The 24,737-nt window shown below is 59.2% G+C and overlaps 1 protein-coding gene across 5 annotated transcripts in view; it reads left to right on the top strand.

The window, feature by feature from the left end:
* SOX13 (SRY-box transcription factor 13) overlaps positions 1 to 24,469 on the top strand; it is a 34,316-nt gene extending 9,847 nt beyond the window's left edge. Inside the window, exons 1-14 of one of the 5 annotated variants that reach the window (XM_061471836.1) lie at positions 3,824 to 3,831; positions 17,739 to 17,940; positions 18,535 to 18,640; positions 18,806 to 18,892; positions 19,446 to 19,618; positions 20,073 to 20,141; positions 20,274 to 20,388; positions 20,465 to 20,550; positions 20,633 to 20,792; positions 20,960 to 21,069; positions 21,171 to 21,267; positions 21,344 to 21,487; positions 22,312 to 22,528; positions 22,619 to 24,469. In XM_061471836.1, the coding sequence (XP_061327820.1) occupies positions 17,740 to 17,940; positions 18,535 to 18,640; positions 18,806 to 18,892; positions 19,446 to 19,618; positions 20,073 to 20,141; positions 20,274 to 20,388; positions 20,465 to 20,550; positions 20,633 to 20,792; positions 20,960 to 21,069; positions 21,171 to 21,267; positions 21,344 to 21,487; positions 22,312 to 22,528; positions 22,619 to 22,880 (1,827 nt within the window). In that variant the 5' untranslated portion in view covers positions 3,824 to 3,831; position 17,739 and the 3' untranslated portion in view covers positions 22,881 to 24,469. Of the gene's footprint in view, positions 1 to 3,823; positions 3,832 to 17,738; positions 17,941 to 18,534; positions 18,641 to 18,805; positions 18,893 to 19,445; positions 19,619 to 20,072; positions 20,142 to 20,273; positions 20,389 to 20,464; positions 20,551 to 20,632; positions 20,793 to 20,959; positions 21,070 to 21,170; positions 21,268 to 21,343; positions 21,488 to 22,311; positions 22,529 to 22,618 lie in introns of those variants that run through there. The other 4 variants (XM_061471838.1, XM_061471835.1, XM_061471840.1 and 1 more) reach the window with 4 other exon arrangements.
* Positions 24,470 to 24,737: the final 268 nt, after the last annotated feature.

Below are 24,737 nucleotides of genomic sequence, written 5' to 3'. Positions count from 1 at the left end.
ACGGTGTGTGAGCGCTTTCAGCCCCAGCATCATGGGCTGTGCTGCAGGGACCGTTCCCATCGTTCCTAAACGTTCCGCCCAGGTACTGCTGCTCATGCACCGGCTGTGATTCCAGCTCTGCTCTCCTGCACCATCAGGATCTGCTCGATCTTACTTTGCTTTCTGGACGAGCTCTCTCTGAGCGTTGGCTTAGAACTGAGCTGCTCCGAGTGCGCTCCCCATAGAGCAGTCCTGGAACATCTTGGTTTTATTATGGCCAGATTAGAGCCTGTTGTGCTGTGGGCGGATTCGTTTGCTCAGCCCCGACTCCCTGCAGTAGCCGGGCACTTCCAGTGCTGGGGAAGAAGGCAGCACGGAGCTTCCAGCTGCTGGGAATGCCTCTGAAGTGGCCAGGATAAATCGTGGTGTTTGGGGGGAAATCATTTGTGGGTTAATTCCTTGGAGCTCCCCCACCACCCTGCTGGGAGCCCATGAGGGAGATGCTGCCAGCTCGGGGGTGGTTTGGGATGCGCTGCTTCCACAGCCACGGTCCCCAGTGTATGTGGCCCAGTGGATTCCCACTTTAAGCCCGTAGGAGCTCTGCCAGGGAGGTTGATGCAGGGAAAGGCAGCGCTTGGGATGCATGGAGCAGGTACGAGACCATCGTGGCAAGCTGCCCATCACCAGGGATGCAGAGGGCTGGGAGAGGCAGGTCCTTGGTGCGAGCATCCCTATGGACTATGGAGCTGGATTCAATGGGGTGAACTGAGGGCAGCCCCAGAGCCACTGTGGTTCTAGAGGGTTTGGGTATTGTCGTATCAGCTCGGGTTTAATGGGCTGCAGACGTCTGTCTGTCCGTCCGTGCGAGACCACAGCGTGGGCTCCCTGTGCGTGCGGCTGGGGACACGGTGCTGGTCCCATCAGGAGCATCCAGGCTCAGAGCCTCTTGGCCTGGGGGCTTGTCACCGGCTCTGCTGATTGCAGGGCACCTTTTGGGTGCTGTCCCAGCACAGCTCTTCCTTGCTGAGAAGAGCAGCACTTCCCCTCGCTGCAGATGGGGACAGCCTGGAGATGCCATCATCCCACATGCATGGGGGGATCACAGGATGCACAAGGCAGGTCTGGAATTGGAATGTGGGGAAGATTTGGACCCCATCACCCCCCCAGCAGTGCATGGCCAAGGCTCCTGTGTTGCTCCTCTCCTTCCCCTGGCCCTGCTTGTGCTGCTGCTTGCCCAGAGCCTTGGTGCTGCTTCTTGGGATGCTCTTGGGGTTACCCCAAGGATAACATCGTGTTCGGGGGGGGGGGGGGGGGGGATGAGATCCCCCTCTTCCACCATGTGCTATGAGGGGGGGGCTGTGATGGGACCAGGGAAGGGAGGCAGGAGAGGGACCCAATGAGCCCAATCACTGCAGTGTGGTGAGGAGCTGAGCTGGTGGCTATGGGGGGGATGCCACCTCGGCATTGCCACCATGGCAGTGACCTCACCGACAGCATCAACGCCTTCAGCATCCCTGCATTCTCATAGGGGAGCCGGGGGGGGGGGTGCTGCTGCCTGGCAGCACCCACATTGCTCCCCATTAGCAATCCCTCTGCAGCTTTCCCAGGCTGGTGAGGAGCGAAGCACATGCCCATTCCCAAACAATGGGCCCCCACTTCCGTGCAGGAAGCAAGGTCGGATTTGTTCTCCCTGCTTTGCCCCCTCCGGCCAGTTCTAAAGGGGCCAAGCCATTGTCTGAACCATTTCCATGACTCAGTCACCAGTATCCTGCGATCGGGAGGCCGGGATTCGCAGCCAGCACAAAGCAGGAGGCCCGGCTCCATGGGCTCCGGCCCCGGACCAGGGTGGGGGGCTTGGGAAAAGGAAAGGGAGCGCTGGATGTGCCCCCTGCACTGGATCTTTGCCCCCATCAGCTTTCCTGGTCCCTCCACCCATTGTCCCGGCTTCCTTGTGCTGAGGGAAGCAGAAAGCTCAGGGAGGGAATGCGGAGTGGGAGCCAACATTGCTTGGAGCATCCAGGTAGAGAGGGATGGAGCAGGAGCTGAGTGAGCCCCGGGAGACCCTGTCTGAAAGGATGGGGACTGTCCCATCGCATCCATCCTGATACCCTGCGGTCCTGGGGCTGCCTGGAAGGTCCTTGGGGTGCCCAGCAGGTCCTGGGGGCTGCCCTGTACAGCTTGGGAATGCCCCATGGGTCCTGGGAATGCCTCACATGGAGGTGGAGCTGGGGGTGTCGGTGGTGTGGCTGGAAGTTGGACATGGAGAGGGGCAGAGCAAGGATGGGGACAGGACCCATGGAAGCTCCAGTCTGGAAGGTGATGCTGGCCCCGGGGAGGGGGGGGGACATTCCAGGCCCTGTGAATGCCACCAGGGCCACTGGGGATGGGGAGGAAGGAAAGGAAAGTGAAAGTCCATCCGGCCGGGCTGTTGCTATGGCAACACGAACAAAGCTCCTGCTCCCCCTTTTTTGGCTCCCTTGTGCTGGTCCTCGGCCCCTTTGTGGGTTGTTTCCCTGTCTGGTTTTGAGGGTGCGATTCCCACCTCCCCCTGCCCCTGGAGCAGCTCGGGGGTCTCCATGGGCTCTTTTGTGCATTCAGCCAACGATAACCATCTCCCTCCTGGGACTTTTGGGGCATGGGATGGCACCGGGGGCAGCCAGGACCCCAAAGTGGGGAGGGGGGTGTTGACTGGTGCAGGGAGAGCTGCCTTCATCCTGCTCTGCTGCACGTGTGGTGCTTGCTGCACAGCCCCGGGAATGCTGTGTCCTCTCTGGGCCTCAGTTTCTCCATCAGCGAAATAGGAACGTGTACCCCCGAGCTCCTTGGTGGGTTTGGGTCTGGGGGTGCTGCCTTTGCTTTCCCAACGCTGCTGTGTTGGGGTGGGGAAGGAAACTGCTTGGAGTCAATGGGAATTTTCCCCGCTGGTCACACATAAACAGTTCTCTTTCCATGTTGATGTAACGTGATGAAGATTTCATCATGCAGAAAAGACTTTGTCAACATTCATTTGGCCAAACCAGCCTCCTCCTCTCCAGCTGCAGCACCGTTTGGCTCCCAGTGAAGTAGGTTCTTTTCCTTTGGGAAGGCGAGTGATGGCATTCCCATCACAGCCACCGGTGGGATATGGGGTGCACGGGGTGAGCTCCTCACCCAAGGCCCTGTTTCACTGTACATGTTCCAGCTGGGTTATCCAGGTTACCCAGCATATCGACTGCCCACTGCTCTCCCTGCTCCGTGACACCCTTGTGTCCCAGCCCCATGGTGGCCGTGGTGGTCTGAGCACAACTTGGGGGTGCTGTGGGCTTGGGGCAAGGCTTTGGGGTCTCTCTTGCTGTACCAGGGCTCTCTGCAAGCCAGGCTTTGTTCCAGCCCCTCGCTGCGAGCCGGTGGGGAAGGGGGGGGGGGGGTTGGTCCCGAGGGTCCCGCGATGCTCCCCCCGCGTTGTCCCTCAGCCTTTGGGGGTGTCCGGCCCCTCCGCCGGACCCCAGGGACGGGGTGGGCGCAGCGCGGGGGCTCCTGGCGCTGTCACTCGAGGGTCCCCCGGCGGGGCTGGGGGTCCCGAGGGGAGGGACGGGGCAGAGGGGCCGCCCCGGAGCCGGCTCCTGGCTGGCTGGACCCGTGTCCCTCCTCCTCTTCCTCCTCCCCTCCTCCTCCTCCTCCTTCCCTTCACCTCCTCCTCCTCCTCCTTCCCTTCACCTCCTCCTCCTCCTCCTCGCTCCCTCTCTCCGCCCGGCGCCGGGGCAGCTCCCACCGGAGGCGCTGGGGACATGGAGCGGAGCTGAACCGGGCGCGGCGGCGGAGCCCGCACCGGCACCGGCGGCAGCGGAGAGCGGGGAGCAGCGCTGCGGAGCCGTGAGTGCGGCCGAGGGCACGGCACGGGGTGGGGGGGACACGGCACGGGGTGGGGGGGGCACCGGCATTGCTCGTGGGGCACCGAGCATCCTCCTGGGTCCCGGCGGAGCGGGGCTGGGGGGCAGCGTGGCAGGACCCCCCCAAAGCGCCTTTGCTTAAACAGGAGAAGGGAAAAGGGGAAAGGGGGGGGGGGCAGGACCCGTCCTCGACAGCCCCGTCCCCGCTGCAAAGTTAGGGGCTGCGAACTCTCCTCCGAGAGCCCCCGCCCCACAGCAGAGCAGGGAGAGCGGCAGGCAAAGGGTTAAGCCATGGGCAGCCCCCCGTCGGGGGCAGAGGGTCGGCAGGTAAGGGGTTAAACCATGGGCACCCCCCCGCCCTCCAGCCCGGTGTTTGGCCCTGCTGCCGGGGGTTGCTCCCCGGGACCCCCATCCCAAGGTTTCTTGCCCCTTCCAGCTGCTCGCGGTGGGTCCCGGTGGGTCCTGCCTGGGGACCTGTGCTGGGATTCGGGGATGGGGGGCAGCGGGAAGGGGGGTGCGAGGCCTGCCCCCCCCCCCCCCCCGTCAGGGCTCTGGGGGTCAGAGCACGCTGTGCCGGCACAGACGGACACCCAGGGCCTGCCCGCCGCGTGTATCCGTGGGGCTTGGGGCTGTGTGCGGGTGTTGGGACCCTGCGGTGCTCTGGGTCCCCGTATCTCGTCCCCATGCGTACCTTGTCCCCATCCCTCATCCCCGCCCGCACCGTGGCACACACGGGACACCCCTGTCTCGTCGTGCATCTCCTGTCACCTTTCCAAGGCACGTTTGTTGGGGAGAAGCGAGCTCTGCCTGTTGTGACGGTGTTGCTCCGGCCAAACTTGCCGGGTGTTTGTCGGGGGTTGTTGTAACAGGCAGCAGCGGTAGAGACCGGGGTCAGCACTAAATGCTGGCACCTAAAAGCGGATAAAGCTTATCACTGAGGTTCCACCTTCCCCAGCAGCCATGCTGGGTCCTGCCCGTGCCTTGGAGTCGTGCGTCCGAGCCATCCTGGCCAGGTTTGGGAATGGGGAGGGGGCTGAAGCCGAGGGGTTTGCACTAAGGGGGTCCCACAGCCGTCGAGCGTTGCAGGGGTTTGGGGAGCAGTGGGGTGGGAGATGGAGCACGGCCCCAGGGACCTCCGCAGTTCGCCATGGACAAAGTTAGCAGTGGGGAAGAGTGAAAGCCCCTGAGGAGCTGCATCACGGCTCGGGGAGAGGATTCCCTGTGAAATGCACAACTGAACACAAAGCTTTGCTGCTTCCCACCTCCTGATTCCCAGTGTTCCGTGCAGGGGGGGTCGGTGCCAGTGGGGGATGATGCCCAGGACACGTTGCAGACCGTGGTTGCGTATTGAGTCTCGGTTACATCTTGTGAAGTACCTTGAGCATGGAAAACACTTGACTTCCAAAGCAAAGCTGGAGAGTAATAGATTTTAGGAGTGAAAAAGGACCATTAGCTCAGCTAATGTGATTTCCTCCATAGCACAGAGCAGATAATATCACTCAGTTACTCTCCTATTGAGCCAATAACTCGTGTTTGTAATTCATGCAATTTCCTTTTAGTTCAATTTAATTTGGTACAGAATCCATTCTGTTGACACTGATACAGTACTTTTTTATTTGAAAGCCTGTGATTTTGGAGGCTTTGTGTTAAAAATAGCCATTCTCCTTTAAAAAACATGAGCAACTAAAGGCAGTTTCTGTATCATTTTGGGGGAAACACATTTTCACCAGCATCTCCCTTGGTGTGTATCTGTTTCCTTCGGGATGGGCAGGGGGCTTGCATCTGATCTGGCATCTCATGTTGGGGTGAAATCCCTTTGGAGCAGGGTAAGAGGAGCAGAGATCCCAAATCTTTACCAACTGTTTTTCTCTTGGTGCCATCGGGCAGCTCAGCTCCACCCGTTGCTGGTTTCACCCCATCTGAATCAGAGCACCCAAATCATCCCTCCCTAAAAGTCCTTCTGACATCCAATTGTGTTCCAGCATGTCCTAGGGGGAATTGCTGGACTTCTTGTCTCCCTGCCCACACATCCATTTTCTGAAGGGTTACCAGGGGAGCCATGCCCTGGCACACTGGGATGAGGGGAGATGGAGCACATCGTAAACTTGCTATGTGCTGGAGGGGGTTTGATGGGGCTCCAGGACGCAGGGGATGGGTTCTTCCCTCGATCCAGCCTTGCAGTGGGTTTATTTTTACACTCCTGTGCTCCCTGGGGCACTTGTCCCTGCTCTCACTGCCCATTCCCTTCCTGGAACCCACTGGATCAGGTCCAGGGATGGGCTGAGGGGTGTTTTGGGGACCTGGTGCTCTGTGACATGGCAGAGCTCATGCTGGCTGTTGGAGTGATGTGGTGGCTGCTGGCCGGAGCATCCTTTGGGGTGCTGGAGTCATCCTCTGGTGAGTGGATGGGGTGGCGTATCAAATCCCTATGGGATCCGATGGGCTGTGCATGGGATGCTTTGCTGCCTGCCAGGGGAAGCTGGGGCCACCTCTGCTGTCCCCAGCCATCCCACAGGCTCTGCTGCGAATCTTTCCCATTCCCAGGGATACAGCAAACCCAAGCAAACTTGGAAGGGTTTTGGTGGGGTTCTGGCACTGCAGCAGTGCTGGCAGCTCCGCTTTTGGGGGTCCCATTGCAGCCTGGCAGGGTCGGGGCCAGCCCATCCTGCCCAAGCCCCGCTCTGCCTGCCCGCTGCGATGCTGCCTTCCAAATACTCCAGCTTTATCCCATTGCAGACACTCGCTGTGGGGTCGGTGTCGGGCCGGCTTTGTGCGAGCACGTGGAAGTGCAGGGCTCAGGAAAGCTGCTGCTCCCGAGGACACAGCCAGCCTTTCCCAGGCGGCTGCGAGGGATGCGATGCGCTGTCAGCGCAGCTCCGCTCCGGTTTGGCAGCCCCGAAGTTCCCAGCCAGGCCGATGAAGCACAAAGTGCTTCTTTCCCTCGAGAAATGGGTTTGTTTGAGGCAGGAATAACCCGCTGCGGGCAGGGCATCGCAACTGATGTGCTGGGGAAAGCGGGCGGCCTCTTTTGTTCTCTCCTGCGGCCGCGCTGCTCTGACAAGCCGAGGACCAGTGATGAAACACTTTCATTTCATAGAACCAGGGAGTCCTGAGGCTGGAAAAGAGGTCTGAGGTCTTTGAGCCCGACCATTAACACAGGATCAAGTCCATCACCTCCTTACCCCTCCCCGGTGGGTCAAAGCCCCCTCTGCAGGAGGGAGAGCTCTGGACCCGGGGCAGCCCCAGGGCTGGGTGTTCCCAGCTCAGGTCCATTCCAGCATCGCAGCCACCCCTGACAGGGCAGGGCTGGGCTCTGCAGCGCTTTCGCTGCTTTATTCTTCCCCAACTCGGTGGAGCTTTTGGGTTCGTTGCGTTGAGGGCGGTTTGGGTCACTCGGGCGTTTTGCACGACGCAACATTGAGTTTCCACCCCGTTTTAACCCGGTCGAGAACACAGCAAAGGGAGCTCAGGGAGTGCAGTTTATGATGGGTCTGGTGGAAAAGATCTTTTTGTGCTTTACCCCTCATCCGGTGCCTTTTGGGGGGGTAACTTTAGGAGTGCTCTGCTCCTGTGGATGGAGGCTTCTCACTCCGGGTGCTGTGTGTGCATGGGCTTCTTGGCATCGCCGCTGCCAGGGTCCAAGGCATCAGCTTTGGGGTGTTTCTCTGCTATTTGGAAGCGCTGCCTCCTCCTCCTCCCTTCCTCCCACTCTGCTTCCACCTGCTCCAGGGCCACATGTCCCAAGCTGGAACCACTCCAGCCCCAAACAAGGGGCCTTGGTCTGCCCAGCTCGGTGCAGGGGCCGTGCAGGACCCTGTCTGATTGTGTGGAACACCCCAACTGTGTGCATGGGTCAGTGCAGTGTCAGAGGAGGGGATGCAGAGGCTCCGTCTGCCTCTACAAAGCATCTGTACAAGTGCACTGGAGCTTGTTGGGATGGAGGGAGCTGCTGAAAAAAGCCTCATCCCCATTGCCCCCCATACACCCCAAATGTCTCTGCAGCTGCTGTTAGCTCCAATGTGGAGTTTTCCAAAGGGAAAGCTACCTACATGAACGTGGTACCGGAGGGAAGCTCCCTTCCCTGCCATTGCAGCCCTGCAGTGGAGGAATGCAAATTGGGTGATGGCTGGGAAATAGCTGGAATTCTGCCTCTCCATCATTTAATGCTCCATTACCACCCAGGCCTGCTCCAGGCATGTGACCGTTAGGGAAGATGTGGTCTGCTGGCTCCTGGTGGCTTATCACAGAGGAAGGAGATAACGTGGCTCATCATTAAAACCTCCTGAAGACCCCTGTAAGCCCCCAGGAGCCCAGGCCCAAATCTGCTGGTTTAATTGTGCTCAGTGGAGGCAGCTTGGGGCGGTTCATTGTGTTAGGGAGGAGAGAGGATAAGGGTATAAAACAAATGAAAACAAGTGGGGCAGCAGCGAGCCCGGTGGGGGCATTTGAACCTCTTTGCCCATGTAAAATGAGTCGGAGAATCCCAGCCTGGTTTGTGTTGAAGGGACCTCAAAGCTCACCCAGTCCCAACCCCTGCCACAGGCAGGGACCCCTTCCACTAGAGCAGCTTGCTCCAAGCCCCTGTGTCCAACCTGGCCTTGAGCACTGCCAGGGATGGGGCAGCCACAGCTTCTCTGGGCACCCTGTGCCAGCGCCTCAGCACCCTCACAGGGAAGAGCTTCTGCCTAAGAGCTCAGCTCAGTCTCCCCTCGGGCAGGTTCAAGCCATTCCCCTTACCCTTTCACTTGTAAAATGGGGCTATCACGAGACGATGGAGAAGCAGGTACCCGATGGCATCGCCATCACTGCAGCAGCTTCTGCCGCCACCACGGTGCTGGGGCTGCACCTTCCACTGCTACCGGGTGAGAGCCAGAAACAGAAACTGTTTGGACATCAAAGTGAACCCCTTGCGTTCAGTGTGGCCGTGTGCTGTACTCAGCACCCATCGCAGCAACGTCACCCAGCACAGCTCTTGGGTGCCTGGATGGGTGTGGGTTTGCAGTGAGCAGCCCTCATTGTGCCCCGTAGTCTTCCTCTCTAGCTCTGCCTGGCTGTTGCTACCGGTTTGCTGCTGGTTTGCAGGCTGGTGATGTGCTGGGTGGCAGAGCACAGCTGCTAAACAACCCACATCCCTCCTTCCACCATCCCATGGCGTGTCCCCACTGTATCCCTGCAGGGTGCGGAGAGGAGAAGCATCTCTGCATGCGGAGATGACAGGACCGGGGTCTGTGGAGAGGCTCGGGCAGGCACCTTGGTGTCCTGACACTGGGGACATGGGGATACTGGGGCCAAAATGGGGCCACAGAACAAAGCTGCAGGGCAGGATGAGGGGGGGGGGGGGTGTGCGTGTGAGCTCCCCCCCAGCACCATCCCCTCTGTTTCACCTCCTAAAAGTGAGCTGATGTGGGTGTAGGAAAGGCTGTGCCCTGGCCCTGCCTGCCAGCCCTGCCTGCCTGCTGCTGCCCACGAGGGCGTAGGGAATGCCAAAGCCTGGCTTATCTTTTGTCTGGAACAATAGAGGGCTCGGCCCTATTGTTCTACCTTGCACGCCCAGCCGGAAAGCGGGTCCCCTGGGGCAGAGGCTTGCACACGAGTGGGTACGGGCAGGGACAGCCTGTGCTGCGTGACCCTGCTGCCCATGGGGAGCTCAGCTCCCGACAAGCTGCTCTTTGGGACCTTTCCTGCTGCTTTTTGTTGCTGTGACACAGGGATATCAGGAGCTGCTGGGTTAACGTGGGGCTGGGCCCCAGGGCTGCAGGCTGCAGAACCCATCCGTACCTGCAGCGCGGGCAGAGGCTGAGCGGTGTTTGCCTCTCGCAGAGGTTGTGATTTGGGTCTTCAGGGTGGCATCAAACACCTCTGGTCCCCCTTGTCCTCCCCATGCTGCCCCAGACCCACCCCGCAGCACTGAGATGAGCGTGTTCCTGCCTGTTCCTGCCTGTGCCTGTGCGGGCAGAGCAACTGTTCCTGCCTGCAGCTCCGCTAAGCCATACGGGAGCGCGCTGGGACACAGCACGTGGAGGCAGGAGCTGCCAAAGCCCCAAGCTCGGGAACCCCGGGGGAAAACGGGATAGATGGGATACAACAGGGAAGGGGGGAGACATGACACAGGTGCCATTGGGCACAAAGAGCCCCTTGTGCACTTGTGGGGCAGTTGGATACCCCGGTGCTAACGGGGACGGCTGCAGCTTCTTGCTGTGTTCTTATTGTGCAATGAAAGCGATGCTGGTGGAGCAGTAGAAACTCGTTCCCAGTCTCTGCTCCCATAGAGGAGAGGAGCCTGACTGCACAACCAGGGTTCCATGGGCTTTATGAGAGGGGAGAGGTGTGAACCCAGCACTGCAGGATGGTCGAGGTTTGGAGGGTCGCTGCGGCTGCACCCCTTGGGACCACTGGTGCCGGCTGCGAGCCCCATTGCTGCTGCAGGATGCTCAGCTTGGGGCAGCACTGTGGGGATGAGCTGCCTCCTGAGCCTGAATCCACACTTTAAACCATGGGTAACCCTAGCACAGCCACCACAGCTCGCACTAATGAAGGGGAGAAATGAGCCCCAAAGCATTTTCCTTGGGGGTCTTCTTCCAGACTCAGCCAGCCGTGGCTCTTCCGAGCTGCAGCACAGTGGGAGCAGAGTCAGGGCTGCTGTCAGTGTGGGGATGCGATGCTGTGGGGCAGATCCTTCAGACCCGTCCTTCAGGCTGCCTTTGCTTCCAGACAGGAGGGTGAGGATGGAACCCTGCCTCGTGGGGCAGCTCCCATTGCACCAGCATAAAAAGCTGTTGCTGAAATGTCAAATGGCCCCAGCAGCTGGAGCCTCCCCACTGAATGTGGGCAGCAGCTGGGGAGGGCGAAGTGGGTCCTTTGCCCCCCCGTGTCCAGGCATAGAGTCAATCATAGAGCCAACTCGGTTGGAAAAGACCTTTAAGACCATCAAGCCCAACATGTGGCAGTTCAGGCACAAGGATCCGTTTGTTGCAGCTCAGGATCCCATCCAGAGGGATCCCAAATGGTTCTGGGCACTGTGTCCCATGGTTTGTGGCTGCTCCCGTGGGCTTATTTGCCATGTGAGAGGCACCGGGGCTGGCTCCAAGCATCCTTTTGGTGCCTGGCTCACTCAGAGAAACTCAAGTGCAACTAAGATGGGATGATGCCAGCATTCCCAAAGCTTGGGGGCAGCTGGGAAAACAGTGGAAGGTGTAAAATGAACCGGGAACCTCAGCAGGGGTAGGGGGTGATGGATGCCGCTGATGCCGTAGGATACCATAGGATGGACCCAGATAGCATCTAGGGTCCTGCACGGCACAGAGCTCACCCCTGGGTCCTCCTTGGCTGGTGCATGGGGAAAGGCTGAGCCCCTGGCTTCCTTCCCTTCGAAAGCAGGGGAGGAACAAGGTCGGCGGGGTTCGCCCCTCCTCAGGCCATAGGGAAGCGTTGTTTACCGAGCAGCCGAGTCAAACGTGCCCCGGGCTCTGCCTGGAAACGCTGAGTGAGGGAAATCACACCAAAAACCGACACCGAGATTGGCCCCGATAAGCCCCGGGGCTGCTTCGGGTGAGGAGAGGGCAGAAACTGCCAAGGAAAGGAGGGAGACAAGGTGCTAACGGCGTTCCATTCCCAGGGTGAGTTGAGCCCCGAATCCCTCTTCATTCCCTTTGGGTTTGTGGATCTTCTCCAGCTCCTTCCCCATCGCGGATGGGTTGGCGTGGATGGGTTAAACTGGGGAGCGGGGAGATGGAATGAGCTGGGGTGAGGGGAAGGGGTTTGGGAGCAGCCCCAAGGAGCAACGCTGGGTGCCAGGGAGCTCCCCCAAGCACCCACCGCCCCGCTCGGCAACAGTGGGGCCTCATCCGGACACCCCAGTGTAAAGGGACCCAGGAGGCAGGCAGGATTTGCTGCCTTGTTTTGCATCCAAAGGAAACTTGCTTTAAAAGTGATTTCTGATGTGGGAAAAAGGGGAAGAAAGAGTAAATCTGGGCTCTTCAGGGTGAATACCTGTTTTTCAGAGTAAATACCTGTTCTTCGGGGTAAATCCCCATTCTTCAGAGTTCTTCCTGCCTGTGCTATCAATCGTTAGCTTGATGCGATGCTTCTATGTTTCTCTGATAATGTTAAGGTCTGGGGTTTGGGCTTTTCCCTGTTTAGACCTGCAGGGAAGGGGGGTTTCTTCTCTCGGCACTTTGCCCCATCCATCCCTGCCCAGCACCCCCAGGTCTGTTCTTAAAGATGCTTTTAACCTGAAAACCTTCCCTGGACAAGAAGCCTGCAAGGGTAAAACACCCTCATTGAGTGGGAGGAGGAACCCCAACGCACCCTGCAGACTGTGTGGTCTTGAGGCCAGGAAACGGGGATGACCAGCGCGGTCCCCTGCCATCACGTGGGATCATTCCTGCGCCTTCTTCCTCTGTGCCTTGCATGGGTTTGAGTAATTCCAGCGCGATGGAGTTTCCTCCGCTTCCCTGATGAGCTCATTCCCTGTCCAATAAATCTCACAGCCAGGAAGTTCCACCTGAGAGTCAGTTTAATTTCCCCTCTCCTTGAAACCATCCCTCTCAAGGAAAAAATGGGTTTGGGTCGTGGCTGTGAGGACCTGAGCCAGTTTACACCCAGGGAGGGAAGGATCCGGCTGCCTCTTGGTATTTGATCTCATTCTGTGGCTGGTTTTTGTCCGTGGGGCATCCATGGGGTTTGGGTTGCTGGGGGGCAATAGGGAGCAGGTGAGTAATCCCTTCTGGTAGGACGGGAAGGGGCTTAGCAGCAGCGAGTGTCCCTCTGCTACTTCATGAGAAGCCAGCACAAGGTGCCGAGAAACCAGCGATAGCAGTAAGGTGGAAACTGTGAGTAAGAGGGTGAGACGTGGCCCAGTTAACCCATCAAATGGCCCCATGTACCCACAGGCAATGTCTTGTGCTTGTCTCATTGGTGTCATGGGGGGGCTTCCCACCTGGAGCATCCCGGGCTCCATCACCTCAGGTCAGACCCCCTCCGACCCACGGCACTGAGGGGGTGAGGTGCAAGTGGGATATTCCAGGAGACACAGAAAAGCAGGAGATGAGGCTCTGGGGGCAAAGCTGCCCTTGAAGGACTCCATCTGCTTGGTTGCTCCAACACGGAGCTGGGACCTCCCATATGATGGGGCCAAGCATCCCAGAGCCTCTTCTTCCCCTTGCTGCAACCTTTGAATTCATCTCTTTCTCCCTATCCTGCAAGTGCTCACTTAAGTGAATTTAGTGATTAATAGGGGTGGTTTTCTCTCCCCCTCAAGTTTTGAAGAGTGGGATTGATTCCGTTTCCCCCTGAACCTCTGCTGGCATGCATCAGGCAGATATGCATTTCATTAGCAGTCCTGGCTATGGCCCGGAGGCCTTTGAGGAAGGCAGGTTGGGTTTTGGGGGATAGAATTAGTAAATGCTGTGCTAGCTGGTTGTAATCCCTTCAGGGTTAAAGCTTCCAAGCGCTGTGCGGTAATAGGAGACCTGTGTTGCTGCTTTTCAGCTGAGTAGATGGAGAATTGATGCTTTCCTCCCTTCAAAGAGCAGCCCTGCGGCAGCAGGAGCTCTTCCAAGGGTGAAGAAGGAGACATCGCTTATGGCGTTGAGGAGGGGACAGAGGGGGCCTGGGTGCTCTGGGCAGCACATGTCGGGGGTGACCCCCTGCTCCTTCCTGCACCGGGAGTTTCCATGACGCTGATGCTCTCGCTGTAGCATCACCGCTTTGCTCTGACCCCATAGGGATGTTTCCGAGTGTTATCCTTCAGGGGGGAGAAGTTGCCTTCAGGGAGCTGATGGTGGAGGGAGGTCGCACAAAGACCCATCTGTTTTGGGGGAAATCCCAGCTCCCGCTGGCGCCAGAGCTTTTCCCATGGGATCCCAGGATGGAGAAGGGGCAATTGGGGTCTCTTTGGGATGCCTGCTGCTGGGTAGGACATGCCTGGCGGCTCACACGGGCGCTGTGGCAGGTCTTAGCACTCAGGTCCCAGCCTCTTGCTCTATTCTCCTACCCCCCTGGGGCATTCCTGTCCCCAGACCCCCCCTTGCCACCAAAGATCTCCCTTCATGGCGTTGCTTCTGCAGCTTTTCCGGCACCCCGAGCTCGCAGCAGCCTCTCTGCAGACGGAGGTTGCGGCTTTCCGCGCTCCCACCGCTGCCAGGTGAGATGCTGAGAACAGCCCGAGGATGCAGAAAGCATCGCATAGAGCTTCCGCTGCTGCAAGCGCCCGGATGGGTGCCACAGCCCCGCGGGGTGACACGTGTCCCTCGGGTGCTGCTGCCCATGGGGGACACGTGGAGCTGCGGCTCTCTCATAGGGCAGCATTGCTGGGGTTCAGCACCCAAAACCTGCTTTTTCAGCAGCACTAAACCCGCTCTTGCGCTTTCCGACCCGTTTCGCCAGCCTGGTGCTGATCCACATCCATCCCTGCGGGTGGCAGGGCCCGCATCCCTGCTTTCACCGTCCCAAGGAATAACTCAACCGCGGAGGGATGCTCTGGATCCCCAGGGAGGGAATGGCAGCCCCGTGAACTTCCCCCTCTCCTCGGCTGTCCCTGGCCATCCCTGCCCGGGCACGCTGGAGGAAGCCATCCATTCTTTTATGTGCGAAGGCACGCCGGTCGGAAACGCTTGGAAACGGCTTGGAAAGGACGTTCCAAGTCTGGCAGGAAAGCGGCCCCGCTCGTCTGGCAGGAGATGGGCTATTGTCTGTCCCGGTGGCCGGCCAGGATTCCTCGGGCCCTGCTTGGAAGAAGCCAGCGTCTGTGTGCGCCGTGTTTTTCCCTCTGCCCTCCCTGTCCCGGGGGTGCCGGGGGCTGCGAGCGCTGCACATGGATGGGGTGTGCTCGGTGATGGTGCCGCACGGCCCTGGCTCATTGGCATCGCTCTGGTTGTTCACGTGGCTGGTCCCCTTTGGCTTGGTGCCCTGCGTGTCTCTGGGTTCATTACCCTAGGCCATGGTGGTGGGATGCAGCCAGGGGATGGGTGGGCTTGTTTCAGGGATAACTGGGTACCACGCTGGGATGCTGAAGGGAAGAGTCTGCTGTAACACAGACTGAGCATCTATCTATCTATCTGTCTATCTATCTACCTACCTATCGTCTATCTACCTACCTATGTATTTATGTATGTATGTATTTATCTATCTATATCTATCATCTATCTATCATCTATCTATCTACCTATCTATATACCTATCTATTTATGTATCTATCTATGTATTTATCATCTATCTACCTACCTACCTATGTATTTATGTATGTATGTATCTATCTATCATCTATCTATCTATCTACTGATAAGATTTCTGCTGGGACTGAGGAGAAAGAGGAAGGAAAAAAGCCCTGAGTACCTCCTCTCTGCCCTGGTCAACCTGATGGGCAGGTTGGGGCTCCCCCAGCCACCCCCCTTTTAGTGCCCTTCTGTGGGAGCCCTTTGCTATTCCTTGGGGTAGGATCAGCCCAAGGGGGGAGTGCTGGGGTATGGGGCAGGGTGTGGGACTATTCCTGCACGATGGGGCTGATGAAGGTGGCCGTGCTGATGCCCTCACACTCTTCCTCACGTCGCAGTACAGGAGGCTCAGTGTATTTGTGGCTCTCTGGCCTCCTGTGCTGATACCTTTGCAAAGAGCTTGGGTTTCAGAAGCCTCTGTTCCTGCTTCATCCCTGCCCAAGCCACAGGCAGACACAGGCAGATGCCCTCTACAAAGCGAGCGCTGCCCAATCCATTGGGAAGAGGCTCTGGGTCCTGGAAGGGCCTCAGCATCACACTGGTGCCGGGCAGGGGGAGGGTTTGCTCGCACCTTACCCCCATTCCCTGGGCTTTTAAGGCGCTGTGCAGCGGCACAGAGGGGCAGATAGGATCTGCTGGCAGGCAGGAAGGGTGGCACGGCCACCCGGAGAATGGCAGGACGTGCCGTTTGTGGGTACGCATGGAGAAAGGGAAGCTGTCGCCATCCCGAGGAGTCCCGGCCCTTGGACTTGCTGGGATGGGGTTTGGAGGCACAGGGAGCCCGCAGGGCACGGGCGCTTTAGGGTTTTGTTGCTTGTGGGGTTGAGTCCCTCTTGTGCTCCCCAAAAGGCCCTCGCCAAGGACTCATGGCTCCGGTTTGGTCCTTGGTCCGTCCCAACACCGTTCCCTGCCTCCCCCTCAGCCCTGCATTTAATGGGGAACGTTAAAGGCATAGATCCGTTATGCTCCCAGCGCCAAAGCAATTGTTCCATCCCTATTGTCTGCCACAGGCAGCCCCTGAGCTCAGCACCTGAGCCCCAGCACCAGCCCTGTAACAAGATAACGGAGCCGGTTTCTCCTTTTTCTTCCCTTTTTTGTTTGGCAGAGCCTGTGATAAAGCCACAATGAGGCCCCTTTCAAAGAGCCTATTAAAGTACCGGCCCCATTTTAAGAGTAAACTTCCATTGGCACCGGGAGGTTCCGGACAATGGGAATGTGACCTGCCGCGGGAGTGGGATGCTGCTTTTGTGCCCGTCAGGCTGAAGGCACCGGAGGCATCACTCTGTGCTGCAGCATAGAACAGGCACATGGGCAGCATCCCATTGCAGGGCAGAGCTGCAGGATGCATTGAGAAGGGTTTTTTTGCCCTTAAAACCCCCAAAAAGAGTGGAAAGAGGAAGCATTTATGCATCCTCGGGTCCTGATGTAGGAAAGCACCCAGGGCACGATGCTGCAGGCACCATGCATCAGTGCCTCAGTTTCCCCACCTGTAGCGCAGATGATGGGCAGTGGGGCAGGGCAGACCCCACCTTTGGGAGCCAACAGAGCCATGGGCACAGCTTCCTCCTTGGCTGAGGCAGGTGATGGGCTTGCGGCCACGGATCAGCCACCCCACCACGGCCTGGCCAAGGTGATGCAGGGCAGGAAGGGCCGGTGCAGGATACGGGGCGATGCCGATGAGGATGGGAGGAAGCTGCGGGGCTGGGGAGCGCTGGTTTGTTCAGCACAGGGCAAGGGAACCGAGATTAAACAAGGCCCCGCTAAGATCAGAAAGGCTGGCGCGCACAGTGCCCTATTGTGGAGCTGTCACACTTCCCTTTACTTTATTGCTTTTGTCCAACACCCCATTGTTCCACTTCCTTTTGTCCCCTATTCACAGCCCTGGCTTTTCATTACCCAGCCGGCCTTGTTGTTTTCGTTTCTTTTGTTTGAAGTTCCTGAGAGGAAGGTTTTATTTTCAGCAGTTTGATTAATTCGCAGCTTGAGCTGGGCTTTGTTTGTTGTGTAATTGCTGCCCCCTTGGCTCGGCCCCTCCACCCCACAGCACTCATTCTGTAGTATAGGATGGAGCAGAGCGCAGAGGTCCTGGTTATGGGGAGGATGCTCTCTCCTCATCCCACCTCAGCATCCCCTGTGGTCCCACAAGCCGGATCCAGGTAGTGGTGGGGGTAAAACCCTTCCCTAATGGTCTCCTTTCCCCGTTATTCCTCCCTGCTTGAGGGGGCCTTGGGGATGTTCTCAGCTCTGCTCTGGAGCCAGGCTGAGAGAGCTGGGCTGGGTCAGCCTGGAGAAGAGAAGGCTCCCAAAGGGGAGACCTGAGAGCAGCTCCAGTGCCTGAAGGGGCCTGGAAGATGTAAGGAAGAAATGTATGGTGAGGGAGATGAGGCCCTGGCACAGGTTGCCCACAGAAGCTGTAGCAGGACCAGGATTTGCCTTAAATCCCATCACTTCCCTTAGGACTTTGTTGCTCCATTCCCTTCACAGCGCAATGGATGATAGGTCTGTTTCCCTGGGGCTCCTGCCATCTGAACCCCTGGAATCCCTGCAAATCCGAGCTAGGGAAGCTCATGGCAAAACCCAAGTCTGTTGCCATTGGAAAACCATCAGCACAGGACACCCGCTATGGGGACAGGCTGGATAAAGGGGTGCCTGTGCTGAAGCCCCCTGTGCCCCGCAGGATGTCCATGAGGAGCCCCGTTTCTCCGCCGCTGGAGCTCGATGGCGCGGGCAGCATGGTGAACTGCACCATCAAGACGGAGGAGAAGAAGGAGGGCGGCTACGAGACCCCCCCGGGGGCTGCCCCCAGCACCGAGCCCCATCCCTGTGACCCACCGGGGCCCCCACCGAAGGACAGCGGTGACCCACAGGCCCTGCTGCAGGTGGGTCTGTGGCACACACACACAGACCGGGATGGGGTCCCAATGGGCATCGTGGTCCCAATGGGTATCATGGTCCCAATGGGCTCCTGGCACGGGGGGTTGGTTCATTCCTCATCCTGCTGCTCCCCCCAGGGCTTTCTGGCTGTGGTTGATGCTCTTGGGGCAGCCCTGTCACCTCCACGCATGCTCCATCCCTTCAGCTTCCCTTTTGCATTGCTTTTGGCTGTTCTCTCCCCCTGAGCAGCAAACTCAGCCCTCCCTGTGCTGCCTCCCAGTGTGGGGGCCAGAGCTCAGAGCTGGGCAGCCTAAACCAGTAGGAACCTCTAGGAAACAGTCAGAATCCCAGCCTAATTTGGGTTGAAGGAACCTTAAAGCTCATCCAGCTCCAACCCCTGCCATGTTCAGGGACACCTTCCTCTAGAGCAGCTTGCTCCAAGCCCTATCCAAGTCTTTGCAGCATGAAGAGCAGAGATGCTCTCAAGCCGGGCCTGGGGGTAATGTGCCTGGTCCAGCAGTCACTGAGCAGGGCTTGGAGCATCCCATCATCCCAGCACGTCCTGGGGACATCCCCATCAATAGCACTGTGTGTGGCAGGAGTCCCCCTCGCCCGCTGGCGATGCTCTGGAGCCCAGGCGCTCTGCCTTCGAGCCGGCCGTCAGCAGCCAGGACAAGCTGGACTTCAACAGGAACTTGAAGGAGGGTGAGAAAGGTTCCTCTGGGGCCTCTCCCTTTGTGCCCCTTGGTGTGCTCCCAAAAACGGGAATAATGCCCACTGTGGGATGGGAAGAACCATCCCGTAGCGTGGTGCAGAGCCTCACTTGTCCTCTCCCTGCTCTGCTGATGCCGGTCCCTGCGGTGTGGACAGTGATGCCGACCATTGAGAAGTTACTGTCCAGTGACTGGAAGGAGCGGCTGCTGGGCAGGAGCACTGCTGAGTCCAAGGAAGTGAAAGGTGAGGCATCCCTGATGAACACCTCTTTATGCCTCCCCAAGCATTAGCTATTCCCTGGCCATGCATCACCCACCAGCACCCAATAGTGGTGATGATCATGGAACCACAGCCTGCTTTGTGTTGAAGGGACCTTAAAGCTCCTCCAGCTCCAACCCCTGCCCCGGGCAGGGACCCCTTCCACCAGAGCAGCTTGCTCCAAGCCCCTGTGTCCAACTTGGCCTTGAACACTGCCAGGGATGGGGCAGCCACAGCTTCTCTGGGCACCCTGTGCCAGTGCCTCAGCACCCTCACAGGGAAGAGCTTCTGCCTAAGAGCTCAGCTCAGTCTCCCCTGGGGCAGGTTAAAGCCATTCCCCTTGGCCTGTCCCTACATCCCTTGTCCCAAGCCCCTCTCCAGCTTTCCTGCAGCCCCTTCAGGCACTGGAGCTGCTCTAAGGTCTCCCCTTCAGGAGCCTTCTCCTCTCCCTGCTGGTGCAGATGATGACCTGCAGCATCACCCAGCAGCACGGTGCTGCTCACCCTCCCCAAGCCCCTGAGCTCTTGGTTTCCCACAGGAACCCAGGAGAGCCTGGCAGAGAAGGAGCTGCAGTTGCTTGTTATGATCAACCAGCTCTCCACGCTGCGGGACCAGCTCCTGACGGCCCACTCGGAGCAGAAGAACATGGCCACGATGCTCTTCGAGAAGCAGCAGCAGCAGATGGAGCTGGCGCGGCAGCAGCAGGAGCAGGTGGGGGCCTATGGGCAGCCTGGGAACCATCCATCCCTTTGGGATCCCTTTGGGATCTGCTGGCTGTAGGTGCAAGGACCAGGACAGGGTCCCCTGGCAGTGGTGGTGGCTTTGGTGTCGGGGGCAGCATCACTTCTCTGCCCAGAAACCCTCATCCCAAATATCTCCCATCTCCCTCGGTGGTGCTGGGAGCACCGGTGGCAAAGCAGATGGGAACTGCACTCTTTAGCATAATGAAATCACACTGGGTTCTTCCTGCTCTCTGCTCTTTGAACACCTTTTTGCCCTCTCTGGTGGCCCATGCAGTGCTAAGGGCAGGTGATGGGATGCCCCCGGGTGGGGATGACACTGTCCTTCCCCTATGCCCATCGAAGGGGCTCAGGGGCAGCTCAAGGCCCTCCCCATAGCCCTCATGGGGGTGCTGGGCTGAGCCCCGCTCTCTCCCCTCTGCCAGATCGCCAAGCAGCAGCAGCAGCTCATCCAGCAGCAGCACAAAATCAACCTCCTGCAGCAACAGATCCAGGTAAAGGTGGGGGACGCCCCTCTGCGTGTCCCCATTCCCGTTGCAGGGGTGACTGCAGCCCCCTGGCACCAGGATGGCCCCCACCGCAGTGTCCCACAGCGCTCTCTCTGTTCCCGTCCCCTCTCCCTCCAGCAGGTCAACATGCCCTATGTCATGATTCCTGCCTTCACCCCCAGCCACCAGCCTCTCCCTGTCACTCCCGACTCCCAGTTGGCGCTCCCGATCCAGCCCATCCCCTGCAAACCAGGTGAGTGGGGTCCCCACGGCTGCCCCAGCCCCTCGGGGTGTCCCTGGCCCCACAACCCCTCTTGCTCTGTCCCCAGCAGTGGATTACCCGGTGCAGTTACTGCACAGTCCCCCTCCTCCTGCACTGAAGAGACCCGCCGGCTCGGGCCACCTCCAGATGCAGGTACAGCCCCAAACCCCCTCCATCACCAGGGCTGGGATGCTGCAAGGGGCTGTGCATCACCCCCACGTCCCCTCTGCCACAGGAGACCTCGCAGCCGCTGAACCTGACAGCTAAACCCAAAGGATCCGACCTCCCCAGTGCCTCCAGCTCGCCCAGTTTGAAGATGAGCGGCTGCCAGTCCCTCACACCGAGCCATGGGGCCACCAGGGACCTGCAGACCAGCCCCTCCAACCTGCCTCTGGGTGGGTTCCCCACTGCCTTCACTGATGGATGGTCCCATGCCGCCTCTCTGGGACAGGGGAGCTTGGGATCCCTTCTCCCTGGGGTGGGTGGGCACCGTCATGGTGGTTGCTGGGGTGGGATGGGGGTGCTGGATGCTGCTGTTGATGGTGGCAGTGTGTCCCACCAGGGTTCCTGGGTGAAGGCGATGCCATCACCAAAGCCATCCAGGACGCGCGGCAGCTGCTGCACGGGCACAGCGGAGCCATGGATGCATCACTGAGCAACCCCTACCGCAAGGTGATGGTCACCGTCCCCCTTCCCGACCTCCCCATCCGCAGGCCAGAGCCAGGTCTCCATCCGGGGGCTTGGAGCCGGTTCCTGACTCTGCTCTCCTGCAGGACCACGTTGGGATGGATTCTTCCCCGGTGAAGGAGCGGATGGAGGAGACCCCTGCCCAGCGGCTGGACGAGGCCCTGTTGAGCTGTGAGATGGATGGTGAGGATGGCTGGGAGCACCACGGTGTGAGCCGGTGCTTGCTCCGTCCCCTGGCATCCTCTGGTTTCCCTCGCAGGCTCCCGGCACTTTCCGGAATCCAGGAACAACAACCACATCAAGCGGCCCATGAACGCCTTCATGGTGTGGGCAAAGGATGAGAGGAGGAAGATCTTGCAGGCCTTCCCAGACATGCACAACTCCAGCATCAGCAAGATCCTGGGTGAGTGAGCGCTGGGGATGGCAGCGCGGGGCTGTCATCCTCATCCCCATGGGTGGTGAGCTGCTCCTTGCATCTCGTCCATGGCTTTAAGCCGCTGGAGCTGCACGTTGAGCAGGGGATGGATGATGCATGGGCAAGGAGCTGGTGGAGGACACCCAGGCACCATGGGCAAGGGGCTTGCCTGCTGCCGTGCCTCGGTTTACCTGGGCCTCCCTGCTTGTGGGGCAGGAGCTCCTTGGGGAGGCTGGGTCATGCTAGTGGGTGAAGGGCACCAGGCAAGGGGCACGCAGGGGCTCACAGGAGGAATTAGGTGATGGGGGGGATATCTCTGGAGGTCCCCAGCCCAAAGCCCTGCTCCGAGCCTGCACAACTCCGTAATCCCATCAGGATGCTCAGGGATGCGTCCTGTTGACTGTTGAGCATCACCAGGAATGCTGAGGCTCTCCAAGCCCATCCAGCTTGTCTTCCTGTCCCCAAAACTGGACACTGGGCCAGCTGCAGCCCCGAGGGGGTGAATCCCATCTCTCCACCAGCCCCTCTCCCACCCTGGCTGTGCTTTGTGCTGCCCAGGGTGCTGGTGACAATGGCAATAAAGGTCAGGCAGTGCAAGCCACACCGCACAGCCTATTGTAGCTACTGCACCTCCTCACCATAGCTTGGAGAGGATGGTTGAGAGGTCAGGGCGTGGGGCAGCCGTGTGCCCGTCCATGTGCCATTTGGACAGGGGATGGTGTGAGCATGCATTAACTCCTGCCCTGGCCGGGAGCCGGTGTCACCGCAGCAGGCAGGGTGTCAGCATGGCCCCGTTGCTCCCATCCATGCAGGATCCCGCTGGAAATCCATGACGAACCAGGAGAAGCAGCCCTACTACGAGGAGCAAGCCCGGCTGAGCCGGCAGCACCTGGAGAAATACCCCGACTACAAGTACAAGCCCCGACCCAAACGAACCTGCATCGTGGAGGGCAAACGGCTGCGGGTGGGCGAGTACAAGGCATTGATGAGGAACCGGAGGCAGGATGCCCGGCAGGGCTACGTGCTGGGGTAACGCATCCCATCCTCCCGTCCGAGTGGGAGCAGGGTGAGGAGCATCCCCCCCCCCTTGGATACTGACTGCATTCCCGTATCCCACAGGCCCCAGGGCAGCCAGCTGCCCCCCAGCTCCTCAGATGTGCTGTACCCGCGGCCGGTGGGCATGCAGCTGATGGAGCACTACCTGCCCCGCAGCATGGAGCCCAGCATGCCCGTCATCGTCAACACCCGCAGCCTCAAGGAAGGGGATGCAGGGGAGGACGGGCACTCGGTGCCTGATGCTGAGATGTTCCGCTACAGCGAGGAGGAGGACTCGGAGGGTGAGGACAAGAGTGATGGAGAGCTGGTGGTGCTGACGGACTGAGCGGGGCCGGGGGGGGGGATGCAGGAGGGCTGGTTGCCACCAAAGAGGAGGTCGCAGCATCCCCCCCGATGTGATGGGGCTCGGCTGAAGGGCTGCACTGGGAGCAGAGGAACACAGGAGACCCCGCTGCCTGCCTGCAGATAGGTCCTACAGAGGTGGGCACCCAGCATTTTGGGTTCCCGGGGCGAGGGGTGATGAGCAGTGATGTGCTGCATGGCTGGGCTGTGCCCACCATGGGCAAGCTGGCAGGCACTGGTTCATTAGCAGGGACATAGGCAGCTGAGGCCACATGGGATGTGGGTACCACGGCTGCTGAGCTGTCATGCTGGGAGGGATCTGAGGGCATCCAAGTGTGGGGGAACCTCCAGAGCATCACCCAGGGGTCTTCTGCACAGACCCTTCCTTACCTGCGGTAGCTGCCAGCCCAGGGACATGGGATGGGGACATGGGATGGGGACATGGGATGGGGACACGCTCGCTCACCCAGCCCCGCTCTGACCTCCCTGCTGTGTTTCCCACTTGGTCTTTAGAGCTTGCCAGCAAATTCCCATGGAGCCATTTTTAGCTCCCTCCTGGCCTGAGCACCAGCCAAGGGCTCCAAGGAGCCCTTTATGCTCCTGACAGCTCTGGCCCGCTTTGCACGCCAAGCGGGTGCCTGTTCCCTGGCTGCGGTGGTGGGTTTGTGTTCCATCCATCCCTGGGCACCTCCTGCCCCCCAGCTCCGTGAGTCTCAGGCTCTGCCTGTGCTCCGCAGTGCAAAAGCCCCCAAAAGGGAGAGAAAAAGAGCATCCATTAAAAGATACCTTCAGAAACCCCACTTGGCTGCAGGCAGAGCGCGGTCTGGAGGGGTTCGGGTGCAGCTCGGCATGCGTGCATGCAGCGTCCGGTGTTCCATGCAGTGCCCGGCTGTGCAGGCAGTGTCCGGTTGTGCACAGAGCCCTTGCACCGCCCTGTGGCAACAGCGAGGAACAGGAACCGCAGCTCCGGCTGCAGCCCCACACTGCATGGATCCCTTGTTGGGATGCAGAAGGAGCTGTACCAGGAGGATGAACCCTGCAGTGGGGGCTTTGCAGCAGACCCACATCCTCAGCCCCATAGTGGGGGTCCGGAGCAGCAGCTCTGCAGCATCCAGGCCCCAGCGCTGCTCCCCCGCATCCCATGGGGCTGCCATCGGGATATGGCTCATCCAAGGGAGCATCCTGCCTCCTCACCCAGCCAGGAAACACCTTGCTCCTCTCCTGCCCTTCCTCAGTGCTTTATTTATTCCCCATCCCTGTGCTGCTCTGGGGCTGAGGTCCCTGGGGTAAGGGTACCAGCTCCAAGCGTGGGATGCGCTCTGCTGCAGAGGGGGCTGGAAGCAGATGTGCCCAATGAAGATGCAGTTTTTCCTCTCTCTGGTTCTCTTTGGGTATTTTTTTGTTCCTCTGTTGATTTTTTTTTTCCCCCCTTTTTTTTAAGATTGTAAATATAGATAGAGCTTTATTTTGTTAATAAGACCACGAGTAACTTAACCTGTATATTTCACATACTTGTTTACAACTGTCTCCCACACCCCTTGCCACAATAAAGGTGACTTTTTGGAGCAGAGAGCTGGGTCTGGGCTTTTGGGGAGTTCTAAGGGCTGGATGGGAGCTCTCAGCCCAGGCAAATGGGGGTGCTTGTTTCCCCCCTTCCCTGTCCCTCTTCTAGCACAGCCCTCTCCTACAGGGCTCCCTGCCTGCTTTGCACTTGTGCTGTTGCTCAGTCCTTTATCCTGCCCTGTCCATCCTTCCATCCATCCATCCATCCATCCATCCATCCATCCATCCATCCATCCACGATGTGCCCCAGGCTGCTCCTTCTCCTTCCCCCCCTCTC

The sequence above is a fragment of the Pezoporus flaviventris genome, unplaced genomic scaffold (assembly GCF_033815535.1).
Source record: "Pezoporus flaviventris isolate CSIRO_AGI_PZ_B2104156 unplaced genomic scaffold, CSIRO_AGI_Pfla_v1 ptg000069l, whole genome shotgun sequence".
Lineage (NCBI taxonomy): Eukaryota > Metazoa > Chordata > Aves > Psittaciformes > Psittacidae > Pezoporus > Pezoporus flaviventris.
Note: the sequence above shows the minus strand (reverse complement) of the source record. Positions and strands in the feature narration are given on the sequence as shown.